The sequence below is a fragment of the Aythya marila genome, assembly GCF_965140915.1.
Source record: "Aythya marila genome assembly, chromosome: 5".
Taxonomy (NCBI): Eukaryota; Metazoa; Chordata; class Aves; order Anseriformes; family Anatidae; genus Aythya; species Aythya marila.
In genome coordinates this window covers 17,677,642-17,704,228 of record NC_139046.1, presented here as the reverse complement: position 1 = coordinate 17,704,228, position 26,587 = coordinate 17,677,642, and the positions used below count along the sequence as shown (strand labels likewise).

General features: G+C 36.3%; 1 protein-coding gene across 1 annotated transcript in view; it reads right to left on the bottom strand.

Moving 5' to 3' along the window:
- Positions 1-1,490: 1,490 nt before the first annotated feature.
- EFCAB11 (EF-hand calcium binding domain 11) overlaps positions 1,491-26,587 on the bottom strand; it is a 78,083-nt gene continuing 52,986 nt past the window's right edge. Inside the window, exon 6 of the mRNA XM_082760533.1 lies at positions 1,491-1,614. Within this exon, the coding sequence (XP_082616659.1) occupies positions 1,605-1,614 (10 nt within the window). The 3' untranslated portion in view covers positions 1,491-1,604. The remainder of the gene's footprint in view (positions 1,615-26,587) is intronic.

The following is a 26,587-nucleotide window of genomic DNA, read 5'->3' as shown; positions in this document are numbered from 1 at the left end:
CAGCTTACACCTAGTTTTGTGAATGGAGCACATTAAGCGTGCTGATATGTCTTCATTGTTCTAGTTTTATATCTAATAATTATATCTAATGAAATCGATCTAGTAATTATGCTACTATTACTAATAAAGCAAATACAAAGCACTTAGCATTCTGCTACAGAAACATTATTTTTTGAGTTTCACATTCCTTGGAGCACTTACCATAGTCTGGTGAATCATGTCTTTCATCTCCTCAGCCTTTCAGAGGATGCATCAGATTAGCAGAAACTGTAAATTGTTTATTTTTACTGTAAAACCATTGAAGTGACTCAGGTTTCTTTGGGGATCAGCCTGTTCAGCTACTTGTACTAGCCTTAAGATAGGGAACAGTCTTCTGGATCTAAAAACATTCTGCATCTTGGAATACACTTATGCATAAATGCATGCGTTCAAAAATGTATGTCTTCATTGTCAGCTACGACAAGATCTGTTAATTTAAACTCCATTGATAATGTTTTCTGCTTACTATCATTAATTAAAAAAAAAATATATATGAAACCGTAATTCTAAAAGCCAAAACTATGCAGAGGAGTGAAGATGTACACGTTTTAAATGGACAACAAGCAAAGAACAAGTCAGACTATTAAGGGGGCAGCACAAATCCAAGGTCTTTCTATGTGCTGTGGAAACAGGAATTAGTTACTGACACAACAATGCTTTTACCTGTATTATGTATATCAACCTACAAGATTCACTCTGAGGCTTGCACATTCTTTAAGTATTAATTTTCATCCTTTTAAGTCTTTGTTTTGTAAATGTTCTGATGGATAATTATCTATAGTCATTTTACAAATTGGGCTTTTGTGAAAATATCTCTTTTCTACATCTTCTGGCTCTTCAGATGTATTTTTCAGATTTTACTTTTCTGATAGATAGGTAAAATAATGAAATAAATAAATGGAGTCACCAAGGTCACTAGATAATTAAAAAATAGTGAAGATAGCTGTGGCTGGAACTGGATATTGATGTCCCATTGTAATTATACCTGGAAAGCATCAGAGAGTGAAAATGCAGTCTGCACAGAATATGTGTTGTCAATACATTTGCAAAGGTGGGGGCACCACGACTGCTGGCTAGCACCCTGCCTGCCAGCAGCACCCAGTCAGGCTTGCCACTTTCCTCATGGATAGCGTGGAGCAAGGACATACAGTGCTGTGCAAAGCACGCTCTGCTTCGCTCTCCACTTTGCCATAGAGATGTACATCCAGTTCCCAAATAAGGGTAATCCTCTATCCACTGTACTGTTTCTCACCTTGAACACTACATGACGGACTATCAAAAGCCTATCTATCTATTGACATCTCTAGAGCACTTACCCCCATGTATGATACCATAGCACTATACATGGACAAAAGTAATTACAGCAAGACTGCCTATTGGTAGCTTGAAGTGATGGCAAGTATTTTCATTTACATTACTCTTTCTATGGGCAGTTTGAAGTAAAAAATATGTTCTTGCTCAGCTTCCTCTGAAAAGGTTGGTTAGATTTTTTCCATTTCCCATTTATTTGTTTCTCCTCAGCTTCATCCTTTTTTTCTTCCTGCACCTGAATCTCCGTATTTCTTTCACATGCCCCTAGAAGAGATGAGAACAAAAATGTCAGAACCTTTTAAAAGACATATCAAAAAGTTTTCTAAAGAAAATGATTGTTCTGTCTAGAAGAATGTGAATTGCATCTGCTGCTTAACTCACAAAGAAAACCTATCTATTTTAATTTGTAGTAAAGCAGAGGATTGGATGAAGCTAAATAGGTATGTGAGCTCTTTTGTTGTTAGAGCTCGTATTGCCTAGGGCTTAGTTCCATCAGCTAATAAACAGAACTGCTTTTACTATATTACTGTTTCTGGTGACAAGATCAAATAAACACCCAAATAAAGTCGTGTCTATTTAAAGTAATGATTAGAAGACAGAAACTGAGAAAAACATGGGTTTTCGTCCTATGACAAGTGAGACACAAGACCCCCTGCTTGAGGGACAGCACTCACATCAGGAAAGAGGTTCAGGCACTGTTAAGCAGAAAGGACACTCCACTGATATTAAATATCTATCTATATATAAAATATTTAAATCTCAATTTATTTACACTTTTTCCAGTAGGTTCTTGCTGTAATACAGCTTATTTCTAAAAAATATAGTCTCCTACTTTCTATTTGTATACTTTCTATGGTCCTTTATCATAACCAACTTGGCCCTTAGAACAAAGTATTTTACTATGTAATTTAATAATATCCCAAAGATTTCTTAACATTTAAGAAATCTTAAAAAAAAATAACCCTTAACAGTTTCAACAGATAAATAAATATCATGCAAATATTATTTTGTATTGTTATTGACAACTGAGTAACAACCAAAACTGCCAGACATCTTCCTTCTCCAAAGAAAAAACAGAATTCACCAGAGATCACTGGGCAAAAAGAGGTAACTTGAACAGACAGCTGAGTTTACCCATTGAAAAAAAGTTATCTGATGTAGCTTAATATTATAGCATATAAATAAGACAAAGCCCTCAGGACTGGACAGTGCTGCTGTCTTTCCACATGCTCACTGCAAAGGCGGGGGGGATGCCCCTGGTGCAGGGTCACTAGCTCCTAAAGCACTACTCTGTGTGGAGAGGACAGACTTTGACTTGTGGTGGAGAAAGATCAGAAATGCAAAGCAGAGACAACTGGATAAAATTTACCTCTCTTATTCTTTTCTTTATTCTTCACTGTGTTACATTCTTAATGCACGTGGAATTCAGAAACAGTTCAGTTTTTAATAGAGGGAAAGGTGAGATTTTCAGCCACTGATATAAAACCAGGACATAGATCTGTCTTTGAGGTACTGCCCAGCAAACGATATTCTTTTTGTAATCATGACAGATGGAGGAGGATTTCCAGGGATCCAGAGATCAGTTCACTCTATCAAAATTCTGCCCTGCAAATGAGGTAATGTACCACGTGGTGCTGCCCTGAGCCCAGCAGCTTAAGATACGCTTGTAGCTGGCAGCACATTGGCAAATTCTACTCTTATGTATGTATGTATGTATTTATTTATTTATTTAAAAAGGGGCTAAAGAAATTTTTTGAAGAGCAGGCGCCAGACTACTTTCAGAAAGCCAGGGGTGGGTGAGGGGAGCAGTCCATGGGTTTCCATCAACTCAGCAGCACTGCAAACAAGAGCAGCATCACATCCCCCTCACCTCCATCCAGTTCCAGGGCACGTTCAAGCGCTATCAAGGCAGTCAGACATCTATTTCCTTCACTAAGCACCTCACTTCAAACAGCGTGATTTTCAAAATGCTGAGCAGCCACAGCTCCCACTGAGATCACTGAGGGTTGTAGCAACTCAGCATGTGTGAAAGATTGGGGGATTTCCATTTCCACATTTAAATATCACCTCTGGTGTCTGATTTCAGGTGTCCAACACTTACAATGGGTGGCCAAAGCAAATGAGCATCCATGCTCCTGTCTAATTCTTTTTGGAAAGCTGAGCATAGGAGAAAATAATCATGAGACTGAAGGCTTCTTTCAGTAAAATTGTTTTCACATTAAAACAAACAAACAAACAAACAAACAAACAAACAAAAACCTTTTTACTTTGTTATTATTATTTATTTATTTCTTAATGTATTTACTCATACAACATAACAATCATTTCTAATATAGGACCACGTGTATAGAATAAATAATGGAAAGGACTGGAGCTTTCTCTAGCATGTCTTTTCATATCCTCACTTCTGCTTCTGATTAGGTTGGAAGCACAGTGCTGGGATGGAGTAATGAACATCCAGCCAGTAATTTATGTGACAGGAAATTGAACAACCAGCTCCTTGGCCATTATTTCTGTGAATTTCCCAAGCTGTAAATGCATCAAATAGTAACAGAGAAACATAAATTTTATTAAACAAAAGGGCCCGTTTTTCTAGGTATGTCTACAGGCTTTAGGGAAGAAAAACAATAAAAAATTTGAACTAACCTGTTGACAGAAAACCTGTAAGACCAAATTTTGGCTCATTTGTTAATGAATTACCATGGTGACCTAAATTGTATGAAAGGATTAGTGATTTTAGATGCCCAGGAATATGAGATCCTAAAACCTTAAAAACGTCATTGGTTTCAGAAAAAGCCACACATTTGCCACCCAAACTTCAGACCTTTTCTAAACTGCTCAACATCCAAAACAGCTCAGTATTTTTACCAAATATTAGCCTGTAGTTTTGGAAAAGGAGTAAGACAATATTCCTGGTGAGTAATACTACTCTGACAAACAGACACTGAAGTAACGTATTTCTGAGGTGTTACAAATATAGGACTTAATTCTACTTCCTCAAAATTAGGACTATTACCAGTAAGAGTTTCTAGAACTAGTTTTGAAAAAAATGGAAAAAGAATATGAATAACTTTTTGATCTTGTCAGCCATAGATATATAATCTGATAAAATATATTTGAACAAGGAAAACTCTGTGGATTCCTTAGTAACTAAAACTTCAGTGAAGTTTCATTCTTAGGTGTGTTTAAATTGTCTGAAATATACAACATCAAAACCCTCAGCAGCAAAGAGCAAGGTGCCTGTGTCCATTGAGTAATACAAGTATAACATTCAATTCTATTTTTTCACTTTGACTGCCAATTTTATGGCACTTCATTTAAGCCTGAATCTCCAAAGAATCAATTCAAATTAGCTTTATAATTTTCCCCAAAGAATCTGCTTTAAAATAAATTGAATTGGAACATAAGACTTAGTAAATGAGTATAAAATTCAAGTGAACTTCTCTGAAGAAAAACCTCTATTAATCAGAAGACAAATAAAGCTCAGGTGCAATAATATATGACAGCTCTAAAAATAGTTTGTCCTTGCTGGTGGTTTAACATCGGACAAACCATACTTTGTGTAGTTGTGATGTCTAACAGTTTCATGCCATGTTTCTGGGAATATAAATTGTTATATAAGATGGTGTCTTAAGGCAGACATCAGAATCCCTTTTTTCTAAAAGAATAGTCATTTCATCAAATCTCAGTGATGTTCCTGCAGAGAACCAATGCTTTTTGACTCATTTTCATACAGTTGTGGTCCAGAATGAGATATATGAAGTTTTCCATCACCGACAGTGACATTATTTGTTACAAATTTGAATGTTGTCTGGCACAGTTGTTAAAGTTTATCCTTCATAAGCAGCACGGTGTTGATAGGAAGGTGGGGAGGCTCACACTCCTGACTGCATAACTTGATGGCTGGCAGTGGGCACTGGCCCACGGGAATGGAGCAAGGGGGTGAGATGGTTGCAGCAGTCACCTGCCAATTCAGCTCCCCAGAGAAGAGGAGAAGAGCATGCTTGGCACTGGCCTGAAATGAAGGCACAAAACCATAGCTAACTGCCAGAGGAGTTGTCAAAAAAAAAAAAAAAAAATGAGGATGCTCACCTATGGTGATATTAACAGATTTTAACCGATGACTGGATATTCTGCAGAGCACTGAGCCCAGATGTCAACAGCTCTTCTGAGTCCTATCCCCATCATTAATTTTCACTATGTCTCCTTGGCAATTCATTTAGCTTCCCTTTACAGTTTTGAATAGCAAATGCTGAGAAAGTGCTAAGTTTAATTATCATATCACATACGCATAAAAATCACTTTGCCTTCTACTTATATGCAGCTCTGCTCAAGGTGGAAAGCTGGCATTGAGGTAATATTAATTCCAGCCACAGCTTCAAGCAGCCCCAGTGTCGGGTGTCCCTGGTAATCTCCCTTCAGAAGGACGATCGGGGGACAGGATGTGCTCCTGTGGACTCCTGCGGCACCATGCCTGCCGCAGCCTGCAGGGTGCTGACTCCATGCCCAGGTGTGGGAGGTGGCTCCTGCTGCCTCGCCACAGGACCAGCCTGGGTCTCGATCTCAGCTCTAAGCACAAGCAGTTAATGAAGTGGTCAAAGAAAAAAAATCATGTGTGCACTCTGACACCACATGTTTATAAAGGTACTGAGTAGTCATTTGTGTTGTCACCTTTCTGTCCTGTCCCTTACTCTGTCCTTACACTGCCGCGTGGGCTGTGAGCAGAGCTGCCCTTTGTGCCATGCACAAGCCACACACATTTGAACACTTCCTCCTACCATCCATTGCAAATCTGGCCACTTGTTATGGCGCTGTGGAAGATGGCACGTGCATCCAATATGTCCCCAGAGAAATTAAGAACTGTGTTCTGTATCAGGACAGACCATACAACACCTTCAATATCCGTCTTCTATATTTCTTCTAAACTCAAAGAAAAAAAAAAAAAAGAGAAAAAAAAAAAAACACCTCACAACCTATTGAGGCAGCACAGGCCTGGTGGCCAGGGTCTGTCCCACCACCCCAGCCAGGAACAGGGCAGCCGAGGGCACCAAGCACCACCCACGGATGAATGGGCTGAGACATGAGCCCACACGTGGGCCCACTTGTTGAGGCCCATCTCCGGGCTGGGCCAGGCTGTGAGGAGCTGGAGCCCAGCTCTGCTGGGGCAGGGGCTGAAGACCACAAGGTGATGTGGGGGCCTGGGCCTGGCAGGTTGAGGGAAGCTGGGCTGAAGCAGTAAGGCCTGGTCATGTCCTCAGGGCCATAACACAATCTCCAGTATTTTTTGTTTTACCCTATATAACACAGATAGAGTGCTGAAGAGCAAAATTCCCTCCATTTTATCCAGTAGCCTTCATTAATATTATTTCAGCTTTCTGCTTGAAAAAATATATTGCTATCCATATACCTATCCATATAGGAAATGACAAGCCCAAGATGCCCAACAGAGCAAAAACTACAGGAGTACAAATGAATTTTTGATTTTCCATGGATACAGTCAGAGAAGTCATCATTCAGGACACCTCATTATTCACTTAATTATTCATTTTGTTTATTTACAGTAGAGATATTATACATAATATGGTGTAAATCCCTAGCATCCTCAAACACCAGATGCTGGTTTTTCTCTGCAGTCCCAAAAGGAAAAACCAAAGCATCACTGTGAGAATTAACAAAAAAGCCCAATTAAATTCCTTGCCAGAATGTTAATTTCCCAAAGATAAAAGCAGCAAATTAATATTAAGCTTCTAGTCACCTCCCTTATCACTTTTGCACACATTTGAAATGACAGTAATCTGTGTTTAAATTGGAAGTTATCAGGTAGGGAAGCAAATTTTAAAACTGATTTAAAAACTCCAAATATGTAATGTTTCACCATTTGCTCATCTCAAATACAGGTCATCAGGAAGAACTGCTAAGGGCATGGCTCAGCTGAACAACTATTAAAAAATGGTGGTATAAAGGCATGGGAGATGAGACGTCTTCAAGTGCGATACAGAGAACCACAGCAGGGGCTGGATGGGTCTCAAAGGTCATTCTCTCATTTCCCTGCCCCCTGGCAGAACCGACTATACCTAAGTTTTTCCTGGCAGGTATATGTTCAGCTTGTCCTTAGACACCCCCTCTTAATGGGCACTTGACAATGTCTCCAGGTAATAGATCCTTACCAGTCACTCCCTGATCACTGAAGAGTTCATGCTTTAAAGAAAAATCTCACTTGCTACAGTTCTGTCACATTAGCTTTTGTACTATCAATGGATGTGAAGAAAAGTATTAGTATCTGCAAGTCTTCTGTGCATTTGAATAATGTTACTATGTCCTTGCTCAGTTTTCACTCCTCATTGAACAATCACAGCTCATTCACTCTTTTTGCAAAAATCAACTCCTCCACAGTCCTCACAGTTTTTGGGGCTCTTGCTTAAGGATCTCCCTCTTCAGGCAGTGGTTTTGACAAATGTCAATATACTGCTCTATAGAGCATGTATTCATATTCATGTTTAGGAAGGAACACACAAGAATGAGTAATATAAGCAAGCCTAGAAGAGCTTTCTTGATAGAGAATCCCATTCCACTGCCCAGCATTGCTGGAGGTCAAAGCACTGTCCACTTGTCTTTTTCTACCTGCCCTGACTTTTAAAGCAAGCTAAAGATGGCTCTGGCACTTCCCACTGTTCTGGAGGGACAAGGGTGATGCCATCGATTGTTATGGCAAAGGGAGTTTTCCCATTTACTGTCACAGCAACTGGCTTAAGCTGTGACCACCTTTAAACCCAACTACTCCCTAACATTTCCCTTGTGTCAGGGAAGCCCTAGTAGTATATGTAAAATTGGGTGAAGGCTTGATACTGACACTTCATGCTCATAATAGACATTATATTTTTCAAGTGTCAAACAATTAGGTATATTCCAGTCACACTTTCATTCCATTTGGAAAAATTGTTATTACATGCACACTTCTTTAAAGGTTTTGACAAGACATTCCTCTTTTTTTTTTTTTAATATCAAGGTCCTACCAAATCAAGCAGGCTCATATTAAACACCCTTGTAGTTGATGTGTGGGACCAAATCAGTGCTTTCGTTATCAATGAGCAACACATCTTAAGTTGCACCCAGATGGTACTTGAGCAATTATGCACATATATTATCTGGCACACAGAGGCAAAACACCAAACATAGCGTGCCAACCTACTGCTGCCTGGGTGATTTCTTCGATAATACCAGAGACTATTTCACAGAGGTGAAATATTTAGGTTATCTGTTGATTAATTCAGGAAGGGGCATTAGTGGGTTTTGCAAAACCTGCAAAAATTTCAGCATACGTGTAGCTGGAGATAAGTAAAATCAGTCAAAAAACAGTGGAGTAGGAGGTTATCTCAGCAGGAAGAAAGATGGACTGAGTGTGCACCTGTTTCTTAGAGACCCTTTAAAGATGTGTTTGTGGAGTGCTTTGCCTAATGGGATCCTGTGCAAGGATAGATGCTGCTGCAGTAAATATTCTTGAAATAGCGACCACGAGTGTTGAAAGGAAAGAAAAGCTTTTATACTGGATTGCATGCAGTTTACAGCATGGAGGCTTTAAACATCATAAAAATACAAAGTTTAACATAACCCTATCCCTATATTGCAGGTAAGTGAATATAACATATATTTTATATCATACAGTAACAGTGTAACTGTAGAGTTAGATTAACTGTTATGCTCTGAAAAGTGACAAAAAAATGATATTGCAGTGTTTCTTGTTTATCGGGCACCAATGATTTTTTAATCAAATATATGTTGTAAGTAAGAAGATGCTTTGTGTAGCTGCAAATCTTCCAACAAAACTTCCAGACCTGACATGTAACTAGATTACTGTTTTCATGCACTACCATCAGAACTCAAGATTGTGCAGACAAAATAAAATCTTCACTGACATCTCTAATTCCACTGACTATGGGTGGGATATTAAAAATGTCCAGGGGTATTTCTCTGCTGTGGAGACCTCCCCAGTTAGAAAGAGCTCAGAAGTAGCTCAGATAGAAGTAACTCAGATATTGAAAGCAGTTTAGCTTCAACTACTTTTCACTGACATGAATTAGCTCATGCATCATTTTACGTGCTGTGTCAAGCCCCAAGGTATTCAGCAACATGTGGAATGACTTCAGTGAGGTGTGCAACTTATTTTCATAGACACTTTTGAAAACCCCACTTTTACCTTCACTGGTCCCTAGGTAGTCCTCCTGCACATATTGACTTTGCATCAGGTGAAATGGATTACAAAAAAATCCCTTGCACAATTAATAATCTGTTATAACTATGCCCATGGAATAAAAATGCATCAAAGGAAAAAAATAATAACTATTCTCACGTGAAAATCACACTTCTCTTTGTTTGTATATTTCCTCCAATATTTTAAGTTCATATTTGTGTAATTTTCCAAGGTTTTCTCAATTCTACTGACATCCTCTGGTCAGTCTGACACAACACTGCAAGCTTGGCGTTTAGAGTCAGACTGGTTTGGGATGGAAGGGTTCTGTGATCCCTCTTGATACTCCTCAGACTGCTCCTGGCTGCATCACTGGTGCCCACGTGAGACAGCAGCAGTGGATAACAGTCCTTAGGCTGTACGAGGCTTGGTGGTCTCCAGGTAACATCCTTGTTACGAACCCCTGGTAAGTGGCAGACTTTCCCCAAGAGCAGATCAGGAAATCTCAGAAGACAGTCTCTTACCACTGGCACCCATTGCTTTTACCTACTGGTTGTTACATGGGGAGCAGGCTGGGCTGTCTCACTCACCTACATGCCCCTCAAACAGGACTTTCCTTTTCCATCTGCAGAGGGGTGAAGCAGTCTGCTTCTGGACCTGCTCCAGCTCTGTTGTTCAAAATAGTGTCTTTACTAAGTCCCCATCAGTATTTCTACTCTACAGTCAGCAGGACTGTTTAAATATGGTAACCTATTTAAAACTTTTATGTAGCAATTTTATTAACAGAAGTTTAAATCTTGTTTTATATAAACTAAATTCATACTGTTGGAAAGTAAACAGAAAAGTTAAGTCAAGAGGAAATTGAAGTAGCTCATCTACAGTATGAAGATTCAGTGTTTCTCTGGAAAACAAGACAAAACAAGACAAAAAATACAATCTGCTTAACTCAGCTTCAGATCCTCCTTCAGGGGAATTTTTAGGTATGCTTCCCAGAGATATACATTCAAAGGGTCCTTATATTAACTGAGATTTAATCTCCTGGAAATCTCCCCTTTTTCTTGTAATAACAGGATGTCACGTCCACATCCATTGTGGAACAGAAGGAGTGAAGAAAACCTCTAAAGTGAGAGATAGAAGATAGGTACTTCAATTATAGTCAGGCACTTTGGAAGAAGTAATATTTGCAGGAATCTGAGATGTTCTGCAAAGGCTCTCAGAGAAGCCCACAACTTTAAACACAGAGAAAGTTACATAAAAATAGCCATGCCTATGATCTTCATTTGTTCATTTTATACCATTTGAGAAATATAAAGGCATGTTCAAAAGAGTATAAATTACATTTACACTCATTCTAAAATCCCTTTGCAGTGTGAGAATGACATGAAAAGGCCTAAGTATAAATAAGAATTGCAGATCATGCAGGAGATAATACAGTACTCAGGCAATAAGGAATCACAGGACAGCACTATACTTACGTCAATCAACACATTTTTTAAAATCGGATCTTATTAAATAAACTTGATATGATTCTCCTATGAGATTACAAGTCTGGTATGTCAATGTTGTTCTGATATGACAGTCTCTGTGAGGCATTTCACTCAGTACTAAATAGCATTTGGATTTTGAAATTACTGTATAAAAGCAGCACAGCATATTCTAAAGGGATTCAAGTGCCCAAAAAACCTCATTGACAAGCTTATGAGAAATCTTTGCTGAATATATGTGTTCAATTATTTTCTGCATTGTGTATTTCTATTTTCTGGAAGACTAGTTTTGTGATCTTTTTTATTAATATGCTATTCTTTAATGATTGTGTTCATTCCTTAGTTAGGTCATTTTCTTCACCATGTTTAAAATGATGCAATACATGAACCACATCAACCACATCTTTGTGAGATCCAGGGACATGACATTGAGAAAAATAATTTTCTTGTTTTCAGCCCAACTAAATAGAGGTGTTGAAGTAAAATCTAACTGAAGGATTTGTCCAACCCTTCTTCTGCATGCAAGCACATCCTTGGATCTTTCCAACTTTTATACCAACATCCCTGTTAAGAGCTATAGCTGTGCTGGAAGTGCTAGGAAAGTCATTTAAAAGACAGAAGATGTAAGTGAGAGCAAAGTTGCCTCTTGAAAGAATTGAAAGAATTGAAGAATTGAAGAATTGAAGAATTGAAGAATTGAGAAATTGAAGAATTTCCTCTGTTAGCACAAGACTGTGGCACACCATTAATTAGCAGTTAAAATCTAATCTCATTTGTACACTTTCTAGAAAAAAAAAAAAAAGAACTGTAGAAGAACATCAAATGACATATCTATATGAAGGATCATACATACACTACGAAAACCTTGGACTGTTTACATTTTCTTATGACACGGTCTAGGCTTTGTTTTGTCAGTGATGATTGGAAGGGTCTAAGTCATTTCAAGTTTAGCACTAGTCTGTGCTTAACAGTTCCTGTAAAGTAAATGTTCTGTTTTCTCACAAGTCTTCAAGATAAGTGGTGTCCCCTCCAGCTTTCTTAATTCAGTGCCTCTGGGGCAACACAAGGGGACTGAACTGCGGGTAGCATCCTGGCTTGTGCACTCTTTCTGAATAGCATCTCCCATCAGCACAACTGGAGACAGGCTATGGAACTAGGTGGACCATGGACCTGGCCTCATCGGGTATTTCTTCTTCATCAGGAGTAAGATGCCTAAATTTCTTTATGTCCTTTGGTCTATGTACACCATTTCATTTTAGTTCCATACAGGAGTTAGAAAATTGCCATAGAGAACAGGGAACTGCAATAATGAATCACCGCGGTAGAGAACTGGCACATATCAGAGAGCTACAAATGTTTTCTTTGTTATCCTACTGTTCTTTTTGCCATGACTGGCTCTCAGCAATAGATACGATGTGATTTCTCACCCTTGGCTTACAGTCCACAATTCTGTATTTCTCACCCTTGGCTTACAGTCCACAATTCTGTATGCCTGAGAATGTCTTTTCCTGAACTAAGTTTTATTATATTGTACCAGCTTGTAGACTGTGACAGTTTTCATAATTATGAGCAAATTATTATAATCATGTCAACAATGTAATCATAGTATCTGACTAGTCTTCGTCAAAGGCACCTAATAAGTTTCAGTGTTTTGTGTTTTTTTTTTGTTTTGTTTTGTTTTGTTTTTTTTATAAATCCAGATGAGTCACTTTTCTTAAGCCCCAGTAAATTTAGGTGATTTGCTCAGTTTAGAAATCTGCAGCTGTTCGCATGGGCTGCTGAAAATGGAGAAAATCTCTCTAAGTAGTTGTCTCTGTCTCATCGTATGTCGATCATATGATCACATATACCCAGGTTGTGGCCCTGCATAAAGGTTGGAACTGCTTGCCTAATATGGCAGGTTAAGGGCAGGAGACTCTGCTCTGATCTATGACTTGTCTTATTTTTAAAGTTCTTTTTAGTATTTATTCACATGTGGTGTCTACTTTTAAAATCTTAAATATGGAGGCTAACGCCTGCAGGATTTTCAAAGCCCCATAAGTAGTTAGTGTAAGGACTGTTAGATTCCAGAAGCTAAGAGTTGGGTGCCTCAACAGTTTTGTAGATTGCAAGAGCCATCTTCCTATTTATGTAAGTGCTTAAATATTGCAAAAAATATGACTTCTATTTTTTATTTATTATTCATGAAATATATTTTTTATGATAGTAAAGTTACATAATGTATGACTGAAGATAATGGAAAAAAATAAAAAGAAATCTAACCGGTTCCTAATATAATTTCTGAATTAGCTGTGCTTCACTACTGAATCTTCAACTTATTGTTATGAAAGCTATAGAACATAAAATGGGAAATATCATTATGCTGCTATATAAAGCCATGGTTATTTCCACAATTTCAGCACTGAGTGCAGTTCTAATCATCTAAAAAAGACTATAGCAGGACTGAGAAAAAAAAAAAAAAAAAAAGAAAAAAAAAGACAAAGACAAAGAAAAGAGCAAGTATGATTCAAGATGAAATCACTTCTGTAATACAGGATGTAATAGCAAGGAGTTGTAAACCTCTGATTGATAAACCTCTGATAAAAGAGGGTGCTGCGGAAGCAGCACTCTCCGCAGCCCTGTTGCTATATGGTTAATCATCACTACTGCCAACGGTCAGAGGCTGGACACTGGGACAGGTGCGTCTTAGGTCTGTCCTGTACAACAGTTACAATTTTCTAGAGCTCAGCTTAAGCTTCAGGACTCTGCTTTCCATCTTCTACACAGTGAAATCCTGAGTCTCTGTCCAGACGGGGCTTCTGGTTTCCACCATCTGCACTATTCTGCAGTTGTCTCTGTAGATCTGACTTCAGGGCAGTATTAAAATCTGTCCACTTCCTCTCCCCCCTCCCCCCCAAATAAACAAATAAACAAATAAATTAATAAATGTGGAAAAAGACCAAGAAAAAAACAAGCAGCCCTCCCCCAACACCCTCCATTGAATTAATTAAGTCAAATCAAGAGCCTCTCAGAGAAAAGAAGGTTTAAAACATGCTGCTAATATATTTGCTAGTTCATCAAGGTGTGACCTATCTTCCAAATGGGGACTTGGAAAATCTGGGATACTTAGGGTCTTTCTTCAGGGATGCTCTGTTTGTGTACAGCATATCAGTTCTGGAATAATGCTTCCCTCTTCCAATACACTGTCAAAATAGAGAATTTCAAGTTCTTCAACCAAGGCCTTCTTAGACAGTTAAATATATCTGTGTGCTGCTTCCCCAGCAGAGAGAGTAAGTAGAACTTCAACTGACTTGTTATTTGTACTCTTTTAACACTACAGTTTCATATTACTAACTCTCAAAATTGCCCTTAGCCAGGAACAGGAATGTTAACAAATATATGACACTTACAAAATTAGTACAATGTTTGACTATGACATGATGCCATAGCATCTGTTACATCTCAATATGTCACTGAGTATTTCACAATTATTTAACATCTCTCACAGCTTTCTTCTCCAAGAAAGATTAAGTATTCAAAGTTCTTCCCTTTCCAGCATAAATGTTCTGCAGCTTCTAAGGTTTTCTCAGTAGAGCCACCTTATATCTTTTAATGCAGCAATTCATCCTAAGATGTACTGTTGTATATGTCTTACTTTTCTATGAAAAAAACCTAGTTTGTAAGCCATCTTTATCTACATTCTTCAACATTTTCTTGCATTTAGTAAAGCTAATAGTAAAAGAAACAAAAAATTCACTTTGCATATTAAATCTACTTATGTTAGAATAACTTTAACAGAATTATATATTTAAATGCAAACTCAACTGGACATTTTGCAGTGCTCATAGAAGTACTCCACCTTGCTGTTCGTGAGATTTCATCTGATTAAGGCTGATATTTTCACAGTAGCACCCAGCTCTTTCTGGCTAAATCTACATTAGCAAATATTTCAGTGCAGAAACAGTTTAGTATTTTGCTGACATTGGTGTTGAGGCTCTTACAAAGTCGTTCTCTATTGATTTAATCATAGTTCTTTAAGATGAGTTCTCTGTTGGCCAAGTTGTGATCAAGAACTCTGAATCCTTCCTCCTAATACTGATTGACAGTCAACTGCAAATTTAAAGGTTTGTAGGCCATTTCATCATTCCTACAGCATGAGAAGCCCTTCAGAGCATGGTAGAAAGTCTTGACCATTCTGCATGTCTGCTTGATATATGCTGGAAGATGTTGAGGACTTCATGGTGTTGCAAGTTAGTCACTCATTCAGACCCATGTATCCTCCATTAGGTATTGAAGCATATTTTCGGGGTGCCTGAGTGGACTCCTAGTTTATTTTCCATCAGAATGAATCAGATTTGCATGCACCATAATGGCTTTGCAAATTGGACTAATATACAGAAAGTGGGGAATTCCAAGGGATTCACTTCAGAACTACTCCATGTTAATGCATGTGCAACCTATATGGGCTGTTTTAAAATTCATCACTAATTTTCAATTTCTTGCAAATAAGAAGTTCAGATAAGAGTCCTTAAAGAACTATGATTAAACCAAACAACCAAACAACTAAATAAACAAAACAACTTTTCCCTTATGTTTCTCATGGGAAAATGGTATAATGTATTTTCTGAAATCATTATTGGCTAAAAACAGGTCTTATTCTTTTTCCATTTGGGTAGCTGTCCATTCAAAGAACAGTGTTAAGGAATTAAAGCAGGGATGGAGCTGTAATTCATATTAATTTTAAGACAGCATTTCATTGCCAGAGAAGTATAAAGCTAATATGTTATAGTAAATGAGAGTCATGCCAAAGCTTTTCTTTGAACTGCGACATTTTGTGTGTCAGTTAGTTACTGGGTTTGACTTGTCAGCCACCACCCACCCAGCTGATTAAAGATAGAAGACACAGTAACACTACCACAAACCTAATGTACTATCTTTGAACTAAGTTTTATTTTGGGAACCTAATAGGGACATATTGCATATTCTATGACGTACCGCGCATATTTACTTTTGGAGTCTTCTGATTACTGAATATATGGATGAAATATTCACCATCTGATACACCGGAAAAGGAAACAAAAACAAAAACAAACAAACAAGCAAACATCTCAATGAGGAAAATCTTGGTAGCTGTCTCAGTCCTCAGAATTCTTTTTCAGTCAAATCTCTCCTGCATTTCGGTATGCTATACTACCAGAAATATCAGGTTGCCCAAAGACCATAGTTCAACACCTGCTCATTTCATCAATAAAATCATCCAAATCCTTTAAACAGAAATTACAGATTACTAGACTTCAAGAGCTCTAGTGACTTATAGAAGCTCCAGTAGAACAAAACAAATATATTTTGAAAGTATGGTTATATAATCTGTTTATTATAAAGTGGCAGCAATAAACTAAGTGCACAAAGTATCCATTTGCAAGTAATTTGAACAGATGATCCCTCATTTGAAAACTCAAGAAAAGTAAATAATCTTTTCATGCGTATTTTTAACAAGCAAATCCTGCTTGTTAAGTAACTGAGGTGTCAGAAAACAAACAAAAAAATCTACATAATAGGAAACCAAATATGCTTATAAACTTGAAATACAGTACAGCATTCTGTTAAGTAAGTCCTGAAGATTCACCTCTGCACTGTTCCATTGCATATATGAATAATTACTTGTTCCTTTTAAACCTAGGGCTCTTTAGCTACTGCAATTCATTTTTTCAGTGCCAGAGATTCAGTCCCAATTTTGTACCAAGGATTCTGCCAAAGAGGGTAGCCATCAAACAATTTTTTTTTTTTTTTTTCTGGGTTCATATTATCATCATCCTTACTTGCTTGGAAGTGTTGCAAATAAGAATGTAGCCTGTTAGTGAGTGTATAGTCCCTTTTATGTCACTCTAGAGTTGACATGAGTTGTCACTGACATGAGTTGCAGCTTGCAATCTACTACTGATCATAGCTCCTAGCTCTGCCAGTCCTTTCATGTGGACCAGAAAGGGGGCTGTTATATCAGCAATAGAACACATACAAAAATGCAAAGAGTATGGTCTCTTTCATCTGATAGTTGAGTAGCTACTGCTTTTATTGTTTCCCAAATCATTAGTGAGAATAATCCACCACCTAACACACCTACTAAATGTCATTCCTAATTTTATCAATGTTTGTAGTGACAGATGAAGTATTTCTGCAGTTCACTAGTCAAAACCATGATAAACACTACCTAGTAATTAGTCTTTATTCAACTATTCAGTAGGGAGAGCACCACCAGAGTCTACTCAGTTCCACTCAACTGTGATCATCTGCAATTTCTTTCCATGGGTTCTCATGGGAGGATAAACAAAAACACTTACGAACGAACCTTTAGTAAAGTTCAGTTCTTTCCTAACAAAGAAAAATAAAAGCCCTTTAGTGACATTGTAAAATAATTTTGTTGGCCTTTGCTGGAGATAATTCAAGTTCACGGTAACTTCCAAGGTCCTTGAGAAAATAAGGATTGAGAGCATATGGACGTAAAAGAAACAGAACCCCTTTCTCTCTAGAGTTCCTTCATATATACATTTTCTAGACATGTTTCTTAGAAGGAAAAGCATACAAATACTTCAATAATCTTTAACGGTCTGCAATAACCTTTAACAGAAGATTATTCTTGTATGGTACAGAGTTTAAAAACTGCAAATATTGTCAGATATTTAGATAGCAAACCACAGTCAGTCTACAAAGACAAACAAGAGGCTATTGACTTTTTAATGGCTAAATGGAAGCTAGTAGTAAAAATGAGATTTCCAGCAGATGGAAACTTCTCAGATCAGCGGCCCGTTATGAACTAAATAATTACTTTGAAATAAATAAAACAATAAAATGATATATATAATAATAACATAATACTGCATGGAATTAGGATTTAGGAAAGGCACAAGGACTGGATACCATAGTCAGTAGACTGAAGTCTATTGACCAAAAAAATAGAATATAAGTAATAGCACAGCAACCCATCATATATTTTTTCATGAATGTGTCTAGACCTGTAGCAACTGTCCCTGTGGGATAATAATTCAATCTTTTGTGTCTCAGCAGAGACAGCGATGATACTGCTAATTAACATCCATGATGACGGTTCTCTTATGAAAACGTTCATCTATTGGGAAATAGCATTTCTAAGGCAAACCCCCAATCTATTAGCGTGTCTTGCCCTCACCTTTCAAAGATAACACCAGTCCTCTTGCACTGATTAGCACATAAAGCATGCTACTTGAGTTACAGCTCATTTCATCTAATGGATATCTGCTTCTTATATATAGAAACAGATACATCTGCTGACATATTCAGCGCCTCTAATTTCCTCCCATTATTTATGTACTATCTGCCTTGGAATTAAAAAAGATAAAGATTTTACTTTATGTGTATGTAGTAAGGTGCATATATGTAACAGGAACAGAAAACATAGACATTATTTTATAAATACTTTGCCCACGTATTATATTCTGGCATGTCTCACTAAAGGTAGGAAGAAATAGGAGACTTCTCTTTTGATTTAAGAGTAGAATCTTTCTCTTACTGATCATTATTATTTGTTATTTATTTACAGTAGTATTAAGTGCATGCTGCAGTCCATAAGGCCTCATGAGGAGGGGATTGCTTCTGGACAGTTTCAGCAGAAATCTCTAATCCAAGCAATTTAACAACTGGCAGGTAAACAGAAATAGAGCAACAGAGTGGAACATGTGATCAGAGATCAGTGCCCATAATGAAATCTCTACTATCTATTACTACTAATATGAAAACAGAAAGGCAGTAGGAAGTAAAGGATCACAGATAAAATAAATTGAATAAGAAGGATTTATCTCACTACAGCACAGCTTGGATGGGTGTACATAAACTTAGAGCAGGCAAGAACATCTCCATAAGCAGTTACTGGATGATACAGACAGAGAGAGAGAGGAAGGAGGAAGGTAGAGAAAATGGAAGAGAGTGGTGTGTACATCGTGACAGATTCTACCTTATTTTTCTCCTCAACTCTTGGAAAATTCTGATATTACTAAAGCATATACATCGAAGTTCTTCACTAAGAGTCAGCTGAAGGTTTGAATACCTACTATTTTCAGACTGACAGATTTAGGTCCATGACGTACACTTCCAGATTTATTTTTATCTCCATTAAAAAAAAAAAATCAAAAGAAAATAATGTTCATGTTTACTTTACTTCATTATTTTTATTATACACACACCGGTCTCCATAATAGCTCAGAAGTAAATTTGATAGACAGTTAATAAATAAATGCTAAATTAAAAATGAGGTGTAATATTAAAAATAAACAATATAAGAAGGGGAAATAATAAAGGAAAGACAAATATACTACAGATTAAAAAAAAAAAAAAAAAAGACATTATCCACCATAAATTTATCTGCTTCTACATGTGTGAGGTATTGTGGTCTGTCAACAAAGGACTTTGAAAAATCATGCAAATAAATTTCACAGTAATTAGGATTCAGTCGGTCCTTCTCCATATGTTGTCAAAACCAAAAAGTAGAGAGTTGTAGTCAGTTCCTAACTAGGGTGATTGGGAATCAATTGAGTTTTCAAATATTTTAAGTATTCTACACACACATACACATGTAAATTAATACACCCAACTTGTCAACAGTAAAGCTTCAAAGGCTGTTCTTCAGAGCTACACTTATAGTCAAAGTTCTTAAAATGCTGGCTGAAACAAATGAAGTTTCATTGATTTTTAAATAACTTGAGATCTAAAGTTTTCATTTTGTCTCTTCACTAGAGACTATACTTTAAGCAAAGTACAATAGTGATCCTTCATCTTGTCCATACTTCATTGCAGATTCAAAGTCTTTGAAGCCGATGCAACCATCAGAATCCTGATCAACCTCTCTATAAGAGAAATGAGATCTGGTATCTAAAACCTAAAAGACATTATGTAAAACAGACATTATACTTAGTTGTAGATATCCAACACCAATATTGTTTTGAAGAGCTCAAATCCTACCCATTTGAATTCTATAAAAAGAATTAATCAACTAAAAATGCTTTTTGTGTAGTATGTCTCATATGTAGATCTCAAAGCTTTTCAAAAAGAACAAGTATCATAATGTTTATTCAACATTCACCATTAGTGGTAGTATGGCAGTATTCCTACTATACTGCAGTATGCAAAATGGATACATCTTCTACATAGATTAAATTGAAAATTCCAAAATAATCCATGCTGTTTAGCAGAGGCAAATTTTATTATCCCCTGAATACCCTGGAAATTTCAAAGGGATTCTAGACCCTGTAGAAGTAGTACACTGTCTCAGTTTTAAAGAAAACCTCACACAAAGGAATGGGATGTTCTCTTCTGTAAGATATCCTTATTCTAAACACACTTTTGAGAGAACTCTATTAAAGGTAAAAGAAAATAATTTATTTACAACACCTTCAAATATGAAAACAGTTCAAAGGGCTACAAGGGCTGATAAAAGAAAACAGAATACTGCTTACATCTGTCTATCCTCACTTCAATTGCAAGAATCTTCTCTATAATATTCAGCTTTCAATATATCAGTAACTATCAAACCACGTGACTGAAGAAAGGTTTCTTCTGAAGAAAATACTGCATCTCTGTCTTCATAAAGGAGGGTCTTGATTTAGAATATGTACTTCTTATTTCCATCTCCCTGAAGAAGTACAATTTAGATTAAAATATTATCATTCTCCCTTTCAATACAAATATTAATCTGCACTTTATTCAAGAATCCTCCAGTCTGCTAACTTGCAACTTTTAACACTGTTTGGTAAGATTCTTCTCCTTTCTTGGCAATAATTTGTACTATGTTGAACTACACTACACGTGAACTATTAACCTCTCTGGTGATATTAAATGTTTTCTGAACTTGGTCAGCTGAACTTCAAACCTCATGGTGCAAGGATGAACCTCACATGACCATAAACACATGAAACAACACCCTACCATTGAGGAAATATTTAAACAAAATTAATTCCTTCAGCTCATTATTAGCTCTAGATCCAGACCAAAACATGCTCACATTCTACTGCTTTTCAGGTAATGACAAGTTTTGGATGATGATCACTTATGTGTTTTTATGGACAATATGACAGCTGATCCTAACTCAATCTAATGAATTTCTTGGTAAAAGGGATCCTTTCAGACACGATATGTTATAATATAAGCAAATGCAAAGTTATTCACCAGTAGGGGATGAATTCAGGTCATAATTACAAAATGGAAATGCTGTCCTGGAAAGCAGTGACTGAAAAGGGCGGAAGAGTCATAAAAAGTAATCAAATGAAGATTATCTCCTACTGTGATGCTTTACATAAGAGGGTGAATATGATCCTTGAATGTATAAGCAGGATAATATCTAAAACAAATACAAGAGTGATTTTATTTCGGAGTATGGCATTAGGAAAATTATTAGGGAAATACCGTGTCTAATTTCTGGTGTCCAGGCTCCAAAAAGGATAGAGAATTGAGAAAATAACTGTTGTAAAAACAAGCTCTGGAAATGACGCCTTATAATGAGACATTAAAATCGTCTGTTCAAAAAAAGATTAGAGAATGGATTCAGTCAAATCAAGATGACAAGTATATATATCTAGAGAGAATATTTCAGATAGTAAATATTCTTTTAAGCAGCAAGGAAAGGCACAATGGTAGACAAAAGTTGGAAGACAAAGCTAGACAAATTTATAAATTACTTAAAATTTCTTTTTTTAAATGGTGCCAACAAGTTGTTGAGGTAACTTACCTACGGATATGGGACAGTTGCTATCACATTAAAATCAACACTACTTAACTTGCTATAGCATATGTTCTAGCCGAAAGGAAGAATAGTAGGTTTAGTTATTTCCTTACTGTCTGACTCTGTGGTGGTAATCATACCTATTGATTTGCACTGTATGTAAGTACCTTATCTCATATAAAGTATTATTTAGATATTCTCCATCAGTAACAGAGCAGAAGAGGCATTTTTAGAAAACAATGAATAGAGGTAAATAAAATGAAACTCACCCTGAAATTTTAAGAAAGATTTAAGAACCTGATGATAGGAATAATGCCACCATCTTTCTCCCCTGATATAGCCTTATAAAAAAGACACTGTAGATGGTGAATGATGATCCATGCTTGTCTCATCTTGTTTTCACTTATACATCCCTATTTGTATACAGATGCTTTTCGAATAAACAGGAACTACAGAAGAAAAAGAACAGTTTTACCATCCCAGACAATCACTTCATTTATCCAAATGGCTTGTCTCTGACAGCAGCCATCAAATGGAAAAAAAGGATGAGTGTAGTGATACTTCCTTGGGTTATTCTCCCTTGGTGTATTCTCTACATTCAGGGGTTTCCTAAACAAGACATGCATGTTTGTATGTAATTATTCTTGATGCATGTTTATTGCATAAATTTTTATAACAGTTTTTCAAAGCCGTGTGAAGCCCACAGCCTGAGCACCTGCTCAGTGAGTAAGTACCTCATCTTATTTGTTTTGAACCTGCTTTGAACCAAAATCATTTGACATTCCCATTCTTTTAAAAGTCAACAACTGAAGCATTTTTTGTAACAAAAAGCCTATTTTAATGACAGTAATTATTACTATAATCTGTGTTATTTGCAAGTAAATTAGTTTATTTAAAGAAAATGTACAGATTCAAATAACTGAGAGAATGCTTAATAATCAAATAGCAAAATCTATTTTTTTCTTAATACTGCAAGGTATTCTCAGAATTTAATTCTGAAAGAACAATTCACAAGCATTTTAGAAGGTAGTGCTGACAATCTGGCTAAACCAAATTTAATAGGAGTTTTGTCATTAATTTTCAGGAGACACCTATTTCACCCCATATACCTGAGTTATGTGCACAGTCACGTATTTAATGTTTATATTAATTACGTGTACCTGTTTGGAAGCTTGTCTTGAAAAATGGCCCTAAACTTTATATGGTGTTTGTTCTACATTGCAAAAGCCACCAAATGACTCTGAATAGTGTATCACCGTCTGAACAACCTTTAAGTAGAGATTAGAAGATATGTTGGCTGATAAATAAATTACTAATAAACTGGTAAGTAGTTAGCTTTTGTAATCTGAAGAAACACTGCATTTATTTAAATGTTACAAATTTCCAAAACCTTGCCAAAGGTAATCTAAAAGCTAGGATGGTCTTGGAGTGTTAAATTTTCATTTTCATCTAGCAGAAGCAAATGATATATTCATTCTTATGATTCTGAAAATACTATGTCACAGTATATTGATCTTTATTTCATAGACCTGTACTCATTTAACATTCTTAGTAAAACATATATAGATGTTTCAAGGTATGCAGTGCCGTGGGTAGACTACGATTTTTCACTGAAAATTGAGTAATAATCAGCATCACAAGTTACTGACTGTGAAGTATAAATTATTCTCTTATACAATTAAGTAGTTGAAGACTCCCCAAATCACCTAAGTGTATTTTCATAGCAAACTATATTAGATAAATGGCACTTTCCTTCTGACAGGAATATTTTAACCATAAATCTGAGTATAGTAAATGAATAGCTTAAAAGACTAATGTCAGTATAAGTTCCCTCTATAAGTTTTGTGTTTATTAATTCGCTGAAGTGAGTACTTATCAGAAAAGTATCCACATGCAAATACAGCTTACCCTTTTATTTTATAAATATATTAAGCAGACTCTTTTTTTTTTTCCCACTATCCTCAAAACAATTCGCTTATAATCACAGAGTAGTGAAAGTACGGAAAAGCCAGCAGAGATTGGTGTTGAGTTGGCTTTTACTGGTTAGCTCAGTAGAAGAAGCCCCAAAGTCACGTAAGAGCCAAGATAAATTAAACATTACTCAGATCTCTGATACCATTGCCATACATCATACATATGCAAGTGAGGAGGGTAGCTTAAAACTAGCATAGATTTCTCCACTATGCAAACATAGTTAAAGATCATTAATTATACAGGTAAGGATGGATGGTCCTCACTTTGACTTTGAAAAAAATTAAGTTAACCCATAGGGAGGAAGTTTTCATTTACTGTATTTCATGCGGGCAGCGATTTTCATATATAGAGATCAGTGAGGAGAAAACAGCAGCTCTATCATGTAAACCAAATATAGGTAGAGAAATATATGGGAGGTACAACTGAAAATAATAATTAAAAAAAAGTCTCCTTCTCACAACAGTCTACATGAATAAGCATTTACTTTGGCTACTGTTCAACAAACAAACAAAAAATATAATTCCATTAAAAGTGACAGAAATGGTCACTTGATTTTCCAAATTAGCTAATGGAAGACTTTAAAATGTTACCCCTTTAAATTTGGGTAAAACAGCATTAACAGTTTCCATAACTAAATATGAAAAGATGACTTTCTGTTTACAAATAGATATAAAATTGGACATTTGAGAAATTTTTACTACCTATTTCCAAACACTTTCAGTTTCACCAATTTACTAGGCACTTTATAGCTGAGGTATTATGAGAAACAACAAATTAAAAGGCCTCTACTTTCCAAACACAGTTGCAATTTATCAAACAACTATATGTGGTGACTTAATAGATGGCTTTTTATGCATTGCTATGTAACAACCTTTTTCTCAGAACAGATGAAGTTATAATAAGATATACCATGTACAGAACTAACTTATTTCTGTAATAGTTTGTGATCTACTGTAATTTTTTTTGTCCCTATTTTTTCTTCCACATTGAAAGTCCTAGAAATATTAGTTCTAAATTAGAGGCAGAAGCATACAAGGCACAAAGGACTGGATACAGTGTCTTCAGATCTCAACCTCTCTGCAGTTTCACTGGTTTTAGGACATTCCAAGAATAGTGGTGGTCTTTAACCATTTATTGTAGCCAAGCCTCATTCCCATCTCAAGTCTCCATCAAGTCTCCAAAAAAAAAAAAAAAAAAAAAAGGTCCCTGCTATTTCATTATTTAGGTTTATACCATGTATAAGGAGAAGTTGTGTATTTCTTTTAAATTATTTCAGAGAAGTGCTAGAGCGCAGTTTTCTGAATTAACATACTACATTGTATTTAAACTGCATTTAAGTACTGTACCATATTTAATTACAGCTCAGTGGTACTGCCTTGCAACTCTCATGATACATTTATTGCCTCAATAAATATTTTCTACATTTCAAATGTTCTGTCATACTTACAGACCAGAGGCCAGCAGGATTGTTGGCTATGAATGATTTAGGCCTGAAGTCATTTTTGCAAGTGTGTCTGGGCACGGTTCTTTCATGCTTAAAGTCCCAGCACCATTCAGATCTAACAATGTCTGCTGTACCTTCATTTTTCTGACCTGACTGGGATAAGCCAAAGCCCATTTTCTATTAAAATAACTTTTCTCTTTGTATTCTTTAAGGAAATCAAACACGAACATCATAGGGAGCCAGCCTACTCAGGAAACCTGCAGTGATTTTACAAGGAGAAGGCACTCTTAAAACCCAACTGCCTTTTTCTCTAATAACAAAAGATGTTGCAGTTTGATCTAACTTGTATTTTCAAGGAAGTAGTAGCACTGAAGAAACGCAACTCACAATGTGATCCAGGAATTTTCCTTTACAGCTCCTCCACTATTTCTGACACTAGCCTTCCTCTGCCACAGTCAGAAAATCTGGATTCAATTTCCAAGGGAATCCCTTACCCATCAAAACATAATCATCCATTGTATGTGGCCAATGATAAAATTTTCCAAATTATGTTTGTCTACTGTATGTAAATTACATTTAAATCTATTACTGACATCCTTTTTTCTACTTTCATTTGCTCTGCACAGACACTTGTTACAATCTTCTCCCAACCCTCCTTGATCCACTGTGTTTCTAAAACAATATGAATAAATGACACTTGGCTGTCATCCTGTTGTCCCTCACTTTAGCTTATTCCTTGTTACCAGAAGAACATCAGAAGATCAGTAGGGTTACATGTTGCCTGTGTGGCATGAGCCGGATATGACTGATTTACTGCCTTTTGTCACAGATTATATTTTAAGAGCACTGTGTTCAGAAGTGTCTTTTATTTCTTCACTATCTGACTAGAAATTTCAACCTTCAGTTCTTCCTTTTGGAATTACAATACAAACAATAATTTTAAAATATTAAAACTAAGGCAAGTTACAAACACAGGTCTATTAAATGCATTTGCCTACTATTTGGTAACACCCTTATAAATTAATATTGGCTCCAATAGGTACCTAACATAAAGCAGAAAAATGCCTTATTAACTGGGAAAAGGCCTCCTTTTTTTTTTCCCCTCTCCTATATTAATTGTTTATGAAAAGAGCAATGAAAAGAACAGAATCTTTTCTTAGACTTTCTGAAGTACCCGCCTGTGAAACAGATTCATAAAAATATTCCCTATGATTACAATATAATTTCAGGGAGTAAGCAGAAATATTACTCAAATGTGTACTAAACTTCACAAAGACCATACAGACTTTTGGGACTTCAATAGCTGAAATACTGTATTTCACAGTTTGAATTGCTCTGAATAAGTAACTCATTACTTGACAGATATTCAGAGAAAGGAAAACAAAACCAACCCCAACCAGAAAATGCTAGAAAATGTGTAAGTAGAC